At 38.5% G+C, this 8,968-nt stretch overlaps 1 protein-coding gene across 2 annotated transcripts in view; it reads left to right on the top strand.

The window, feature by feature from the left end:
- The first annotated feature begins 2,274 nt into the window (after positions 1 to 2,274).
- CHORDC1 (cysteine and histidine rich domain containing 1) overlaps positions 2,275 to 8,968 on the top strand; it is a 21,194-nt gene continuing 14,500 nt past the window's right edge. For both annotated transcript variants that reach the window (XM_003780831.3, XM_023511605.1), the window contains exons 1-2: positions 2,275 to 2,495; positions 6,015 to 6,064. In XM_003780831.3, the coding sequence (XP_003780879.1) occupies positions 2,432 to 2,495; positions 6,015 to 6,064 (114 nt within the window). In that variant the 5' untranslated portion in view covers positions 2,275 to 2,431. The remainder of the gene's footprint in view (positions 2,496 to 6,014; positions 6,065 to 8,968) is intronic.

Consider the following 8,968-nt stretch of genomic DNA (forward strand, 5'->3'; position numbering starts at 1 on the left):
AGGCGCCAGCCACGTACACCTAAGGTGGTGGGTTCGAATCCCCAGCCCGGACCCGCCAAACAACAATGACAGCTGCAACCAAAAAATAGCCGGGCGTTGTGGCGAGTGCCTGTAGTCCCAGCTACTTGGGAGGCTGAGGCAGGAGACTCGCTTGAGCCCAGGAGTTGGAGGTTGCTGTGAGCTGTAATGCCATGGCACTCTACCCAGGGGGACAGCTTGAGGCTCTGTCTCAAAAAAAAAAAGAAAATGTTACAGGTAATATCCAGAAGAATTAAAATCATATTCACAGTAAAATCTTTTCAATTATTCCTCATTGCTGTAAGGATAAAAGTTCAAAACACAATTACAATAGCTAAAATTAATACCTCTTTTGTGGGATTAAGAAGATCAAATAAACATAGCCCTTGAAAAGTGGATTTTTGTTCCTCTATATCAGTGGTTCTCAACCTTCCTAATGCTGTGGCCCTTTAATACAGTTCTGTGGGTCACAATCCACAGGTTGAGAACCACTGCTCTATATGTTAGTTTCATCAAAAAATGGATACTTACTATATACATATTTATAATCTAAATGTATATACATTACAAAGTAAAATATTAACTTTACTGCTTTAAATCCATCCTTGTCCTTTGATTCCCTATCAAAGATTAGTGAATTATCTTTGCAAACATTATTTTATGCATAACATAGATACATACATACCATATCCATAATTAACTGTTAAGATCTTAATTACATTTTTTTACCTTTTTTATAAGATACATATTTTTCCAGGTCAGTCAACTTTATTCCAATAGTACTGCATAATATTTCCCTTTAATTGCTTATTAGGCTTCAATCACTTTAAAAATACTTTCTGACCAGACACTAAGAGACTAATTCTGCCTATATATGGTAGCTGCCAGCAACTTGGTACTACTGAACAAATGAAATGTGGCTCGCTCAACTGAGAAATGGTTTAAGTATAAAATACAAACCAGGCTCGGCGCCTGTGGCTCAAGCAGCTAAGGCGCCAGCCACATACACCTAAGGTGGCAGGTTCTGATCCAGCCCAGGCCCACCAAAAACATCAATGAATGCTGCAACCAAAAAATAGCCGGCCGTTGTGGCGGGCGCCTGTGGTCCCAGCTACTTGGGAGGCTGAGGCAGGAGACTCGCTTGAGCAGGGTGGCGCCTGTGGCTCAAAGGAGTAAGGCACCAGCCCCATATGCATGAGGTGGTGGGTTCAAGCCCAGCCCCAGTCAAAATCTGCAAAAAAAAAAAAAAAAAAGAGAGACTCGCTTGAGCCCATGAGTTGAAGGTTGCTGTGAGCAGTGAAGCTATGGCACTCTACCCAGGGAGACAGCTTGAGGCTCTGTCTCTAAATAAATAAAATGCAAACCATATTTTAGACACTTCATACAAATACTGTAAAATATTTCAGTAATGATTTTTTACATGTTGAAAATGATAATACATATTTTAAATACATTTGGATAAATAAAATGTGTGGCTATTAGAATATTTAAAATTATATATGTTCTTACATATGTGGCTTACATTATATTTCAATTGAACATCGCTGCTCTAGACCATACAGATAAGAAGTGAAGAAAAATAGTTTATCTTTTACGGAAGTGACATTTAGTATGGTTAATAAAAAGAATAAATATAAAACTATATACGTATACATACACACAAACATATATAAACTAGCTTATGTACCTGCTTTGCAGAAAAAAAAAAAAGTATAAAGAACCACTTCAGAGTGATTATTTCCCTATTGACGAAACTTTGTTAACAAAATACTGCTACAAATTTTTAAAAGGTTGAATTCACTTGTGCCTTATCAAATTCATTACTGTGAGAAACGTTACAATGCGTAAAAGAATGTGTACTACAATAAACATCTATTTCTCACTAAAACTATTGTTTTATGTTATATTTCAGTCTTTCAGTAATAACAAATAAGACAGTCAAAGTTAAATCACTTTTTGACCCACCCAAGTGGGGGAAGGAAGGATTGGGGGGTGGGGGGACAGAAGGGCAGGGCGGCCGATTTGCTGCAGGAGATACCCAGAGCCAGTAGGAGTGACTAAGTCTGAAGACAGCATGTCAGTTCCCTGGACATCTTCATTTACTGCTCTTTAAGTTTTTCATCTACGAAGGTCCAGGATCCATCTCGGACCCCCTACAACCGCCCTGGGGCCCAACCTAGCATCACCGCTCCAACAGTGTCCCGCTTCCAGCAGCTTTCTCCGCCTCTTCCCATCTCTTCTGCGCCTGCGCGACCGGAAAATTCGCGAAGGTTCTTGAAACGGAACTGGTCGTTTCCGGAAGCTGGCGGCTGCCGCCACCGTCAGAGCAGCGCCCGCGACAGGAGAGCGGTGAACGCGTCCCGCTGCGTCTCCTGGTGTTTGGGTCTTGCCTGCGACGGAGGAAAAAAAAAAGATGGCCTTGCTGTGCTACAACCGGGGCTGTGGCCAGCATTTCGATCCCGAGAACAATTCTGATGGTGAGAGCCCCGCGCGGCCAGCCCGCGTCCCCGCGCCGCCTCGCCTGCCCGCGGGAGGCCTCTTGGGCCAGAGGGCTGCGGGCCCGCCGGCTCGGGGGGCTCGCGGGGCTGCGGTCAAGGTCGCTGCCTTTGGGCGCTGCGGCCGCTTGGCCGGCGTCTGGGAGCGGCGTCTGCGCACCCTCCGCTTCTGCCGAGAGAGACTTTTTCTAAGACTCACGTGTTTCCCTGGCTTCCCCTGCACTCTTCTCTAAGTAACCTGGAATTTAGAGCATACCCCCTTATCCCGGTCCTCTTGGTCTTTGGGGGAAGCGTAGTTAACGAGGTACTACTTAGCTCGCTTTGCGGTTCTCCGAGTAGCGGTGGCTGTGATTTCGTGTGAGAGAGACTGAGATAGAAGGAGGGATGGGCGGGCGGCGGGTTATCCTAGCATTTAATTTGTTTCTCGTATTAGTATAGAAGTTTGTCGCATGTTTAGTCGATTCGCTGTTATAAAGTAATTTTTAAAGTGCTCTTTGTTAGGGGAATTGATTTAGCTTCCTGCTGATTTCGGATACTTTTGGCACATTCATTGTCCTTCACTTGGTTGCAACGTTTGTTGCTTATTGTTGGAATAGCCTCGGGTTTTGATACCGTACTGTCTTCAGGATGAGATGATCGAACGTCCTTTGCAACACATAGGTGGCGTTAAGGATGTAAAGTGAAAGACTACTTATACAGTGGGAAATGTGCAGTGACTTTGAATTGATGAGTGTGATAAAGAAGCGAGTTGATTTCTTTGAATGTTGTGGGAAGTGACAGCATTCTCTGAGATTGAACTAGTATTTATTGTTTGTTTTCTATATGCCAGACATTGCCAGTGTATTGCCATTATATATCTTATATGGCAGACATCATCTTATTTAATCTTCACGACGGTTCAGTATGTGATATTAAAGCCATTTAGTGGAGAAGTTGAGTTCAACATGGTAGTAACATGGTTGAATATTGTGGAGGAAATTAGAACTGATGCTTTTTAGAAGCGGTTTTCACCTTTGAAATAATCGAAATCTTTGTCTTGGCACACAGGTGAATTGGTGATACCCTAAATAATACTGTTGGTTTGCAGAGTTTTAAGGAAGAGATAAACCCCGTGTATACAATACTCAAGTTCCTGTTGTGGACATTTTTATGATGTAAATATGTTACTCAAGTAGAAAATTGTGGGATTCAGTAGATAGCAGAATTGAGAAATGAGGGATTTTAAAACCCTTTGATGTTGGTAGCTATGTAAAAAAAAAATGGTGCCTGTAGGTATTCTACTTTAATATCAAATACAGGGGAAAGGCTGATGTTTTGTATGGGACGATGTTTATTTGCAGAAGTTAGTACTATCTGATAGTACTATCTGAAGTTCAGGGGAGGTACAGCCATTTGTTGGAAAATAGTTATGTCCATCTACGAAGTGGTGCAGTGCCTAGGAAAACAAGAAGGGAAGGCCAGAAAAGCCAAAAGTATGGAGGGTCTTAAGTGTTGGTGTTCAACAGTACTAGATACAACTGGGAAACCCCATTAGAATTGATGAATGTTTATTCACTTTAGCAAAATAAGGGTTATTTTAGAGACTTAACAATAAATTATTTACTTAAAGTAAATGCATAGAGTGAATGGAAAGTGAAGTGGAGATGGGGACTAGGGGACAAAAACTAATAAACTGTTAGTTTTATTAACGGTTTTAGGACTTGGTTAGGAGAAATTTTTATAGACTGGAGAAGGTTTACGCTTGCCCATTGACTAAAATAAACTGAGTGGGTGAAGTTGAAGGTGCAAGCAGGTCTTGTCATGCATTCACCCTTCAGATACTGGATCCATCATCCTTAACAATCTATTAATCTATACTTCGTGCTTTCTTGATTGGGTCTATGGATAATTACCACCTTACTGAATTAGTCACCTTCTGATTTTTTTTCCATATAGATTAAAGTTAGACTCTCTTCTAAGCTGATAGAAAACATTTTAGCTTGTTCTATCATTTTAGAAAGTTAAGTGGGTGTTTAAAGGAGATGTGGTAACTTGCATACGTTAGACAGAAAAATCACAGCCTCATAAGCAGTTATTTAATACACACACATGCAGAAAAATGAAGCATCTGCTAGTGGGAGAGCAGGAATTTTAGCATCAGACTCAATGTTAAAAGCCCTCTCTATACTTAAAACCATTGTACCTTCTTATCCATACTAGCTAAACTGAGCAAAGCTGGTAAACCTGATAGAGGCTAATAAAGAATGGTTATTTGCCTATTAATTGCTTTTGAAAGTGGTTTCAAGTTTTATTCATACTAGTTGATAGGTTAAGCTCTGACTCATTCCTGCGGCCATTTTGCCCAAGTTAACTAGAATTGTGACTTTTTTTTTGCTTCTGACTGTCTTATATATTTATGCCTTGGATTGCATTAAATTTGGCATTCAAAAATAACATGTCCTTTCCTTCCATTCCCCTTTCAACTTCCTTTCTCTTTGTACATGCATTTCTACATTCAACTTCCTTTTTCAGCCCTTAATTCTGTCCCTTAATAATCTTTCTGATCCATGAATTTACTCAGTGTATCAGGGAAATCCCTAATAGTTTCTTACTGTATTAGCTAACATTGTATCTATGCAACACATGGTTACTAAGTAAGCAATACTGGCTGTTAATATGGGATAGGGTGATTTCTCTAAGTATGAGGAATGAATCATTTTAAGGCAACACTTTGGATCAGGTTGTAGAAAACTGAAGCTGAACAAACACAAAAGTCGAATGAGATAGCTTACAAGAAAAGGGATGGAACTGACCATCTTTTCTTTAGGCTCAGAATACTATGTAGCTGGGGAATAAGTGTGTCTGTTAAGTGTGAATAAGTGTGATTGCTTTTTATAATGTAATATTTCATGTTGCAAATTGTAATAAACCTATTTTCATAAGAGTTAAATAAGTAAAAGTTGATAGTGTAGTAGAAGAAAAAGTACAGAATAACAATCATTGACAATCCTGAAAACAGACTGTGAAGCTTAAATATTTTATTTGACAACCATTAGGAAAGTGAAACTGGTACTTGGATATTACGACAGTTTTTAAAATTCTGAGCCTATTCATTCCAAAGTATCTTTTTAGGGAATCTCTTGGAAAACCTTTATAGATCACTGCACTTAGAACATTTAAGTTTGATAGTATTTTCGTAAAAGTAGAATTGAAAAATGATGGTCAAAATCTTGGTACTTAAAAGTTTTGGTACGAAAAAATTTTACTCAAAGAAGAGAAGAAAATTTAAATATGTTATACTTAAACTATTCTGTATTATTTTTATCTATATCTTTTATACTCTGGAATTAGAATATTATTTTAATATAGTGCACTTTGTGCTGTGCATGGAACTTAACCATTAATACATTTTTAAGATACCTATATTTGGAAAAAAGGTGAAAGGTTAACACCTGAAGGAAATGATGTATACTTTTTACTGCATTGTAAATAGTACTTTTTTCCTTCTCTGTTTCTTACCAGATGCTTGCACATACCACCCAGGTGTTCCGGTCTTTCATGATGCATTAAAGGTAGGAACTGGACATATTTTCAGTTTCTTCAGATATGCGTAGTAAACTGAAAGATGTAATACTAAATGTTCATTTTCTTATCTTTTTTCCCTCCACTTGTGACTTTCTTCTTTCTTAATGACCATTGTGCTTTAAGTATATACTCCACTAAAGAAAAAGAAAACAATAGGTAGTGCTTATAAGGTCTTTTCCACTTAAAAATTAGGTGATTTTCATTTCAATTCTTATTTTCTACACCCCCTTTCTTCACTTTCCTAATTTTGAGGGGAAATAGAAGTACTTGTATTAAATCTCAGTCTATCACTGAAGGCAAAGAAAACAGCTTTGAATTTAAGGAAAAATAGTTAAAAACACTGATGCAAATGAAGCTCAAGGCAAATGACGCAAACAAATCTCAAGGCAGACATGTAAGTTTATAGTGTTTTTACTGAAAAGAGATGTTGCTGATTTTCCTACTTTACTTCCTTGATATTCTGTCAAATTAAAGAAATAAATTTAATAGAATGTTGTCAACCAGATTATTGATGGTGATCTTTTTATTTAAATTTATTTTATTAGAGACAGGGTCTGTTCTCTTTTGTCCAGGCTAAAATGCAGCAGACCAATCATATCTCACTGTAACCTCGAATTCCTTGACAATCCTCTTGTCTTGGCCCTTTGAAAAGCTCGGTCTACAGGCACATTCTACCACATTTGGCTGATTCTAATATTAATATTTTAAGAGGCTCCATGCCTGTGGCTCAAGTGGCTAAGGCGCCAGCCAGCCGAGTGTTGTGGCGGGTGCCTGTGGTCCCAGCTACTTGGGAGGCTGAGGCAGGAGACTCACTTGAGCCCAGGAGTTGGAGGTTGCTGCGAGCTGTGATGCCACGGCACTCTACCCAGGGGGACAGCTTGAGGCTCTGTCTCAAAAAGAAAAAAAAATATTTTAGGAGATAGCATCTCCTATGTTGCCCAGGATGGTCTCAAAACTCTTGGGCTCAAATTTTCCTTTCACTTTGACCTCCCAAAGTGTTCAGATTGCAGGCGTGACCACTGCCCCCTGCCTGAACTTTTTTTGAGACAGAATCTCATTATGTCGTCCCAGAATGTTAATGGCATCACAGCTCACAGCAACCTCAAACTCTTGGGCTTAAGCGATTCTCTTGCCTCAGCCTCCCAAGAAGCTAGTACTATAGACATCCTCCCCAATACCCAGTGACTTGTCTTGTTGTTGGCCCAGGCCAGGTTTGAACCCACCAGCCTCCGTGTATGTAGCCAGTGCCATAACCACTGAGCTATGGATACTGCTCTGAGCTTTTTAATATTTGTAATAATGTAGTACATTTGGAGAGTTGGCTTTGTATATCCGTAAAGAAAACAATGTCTAATTATACCTTCCATAAAGTAGTTGGACTCTTTTGGTGCTTAACTGTTACACGACCATATCTAGCCACAAATGTGCAATAGATAAAAAGTTTATGTTAGTCTTACTAGTTCAGGTTGAGACTTTATTTCTTTTTTTTGTTGTTGTTGTTTGTTTTTGATGACCTCTTTTGATCTATTTTATTTTATTTTTTTAATTACAAATTAATATGAGGGTACACATTTTTAGGTTATATTGTTCTCAGTTCCAAGATAAAGTTCCAGTTGTAAAAGAGCCCTTCTCCCGGGAGTCATGTTATACACTCTTACTGTGTGCACATTAGGTGAGATCCTGCCTCACTCCCTCCTTCCTTCTGCCAATTGTCCTCCCTCACCTGCCTTCCTCTACCCCCATATCAGACTGTGTTTGTGTTCTGTTGTTTATATGATTGTGTAATTGTTTTTATATTGCTTTCATATTAATAAAGAAATACATTGGATATTAATTTTCCATTCTTATGATACTTCACTAAGAAGAATATATTCAGCTTCATCAAAGTCTCCATCTTTTTTAATGGCTGAATAATATTCCATGGTATACATATACCAAAGTTTTGTTGATCCATTCATGGATTGACGGACACTTAGCTTGGCTTAAACACTACTTGGCAATTATGGATTGAGCCACAGTATTAAACATTCTGCTGCAAATGAGAAACCTTATTTCTTCTAATAACTTTTTTGGCCTCTTTATAAGCCTTTATGGTAGTAAAACTAGTTTTGTGGGAAGAATAACTTTTCTTTTATGGTTGTTTTATCTTTTCTTTCTGATTATTTTTCTTAGCCTTTTTCTTCTCTGTGCTGCTTTTGTCCTATCTCATAACTATGGTCTTCAGCTTCCTATTTTCTCTCATTGATTTGTGTCCTTAAATGTGTCACCTTGGTGCTAGTGACTCTTAAGGCATATTTCCATTCATGTGTCTCATTAGCACCCTTAAGCCAGTATCTTAAGGTTAACACTTACTCTAAAAATATCCTGCTTCTCAATGTTACTGTTTCTAGTGATGATACCACTGAGAGCTTTCTAGTCATTCTGTCCATTGCTCTTGTTTTTGGTTATTCTTACCTGACTGTCAATTACTCTAAGTGATTTTACTTTGTAACATTTGTGTTTCTTTCTCTTATTCAGCTCTGTGTCTGTTATCATCTCTGTTGTATAAACATTTCTTGAAGAGAGTTGTATTTCCTATCCCAGTATCCCAGTATATTTTAGAGAAAATGAGTATGTGTATTGGGTCACTACTTTTCCACTTGATGAAGTAAGAAGTCAAATGCTGCAATAACAAAAGAAAAAGCATTTAAACATTAGGGACATATTTAGAGAAAAGGACACTCCTATTTTGCTCAAGAAAAGACAGCAAGCCATCTTACAGTCACATGCTTAAATTTTTCCTTCTTTTTCTCATTTTACTAAGGACTAGCATAGAATCAAGATTGGTATTTGGGAATAGCTGGCTTATATCTTGGTTTAGGTGTGTGTATCCCAGTATCTGACATATAATT

Source organism: Otolemur garnettii, unplaced genomic scaffold (genome assembly GCF_000181295.1).
Source record: "Otolemur garnettii isolate 467f Iridium unplaced genomic scaffold, OtoGar3 scaffold00001, whole genome shotgun sequence".
NCBI classification, from domain to species: domain Eukaryota; kingdom Metazoa; phylum Chordata; class Mammalia; order Primates; family Galagidae; genus Otolemur; species Otolemur garnettii.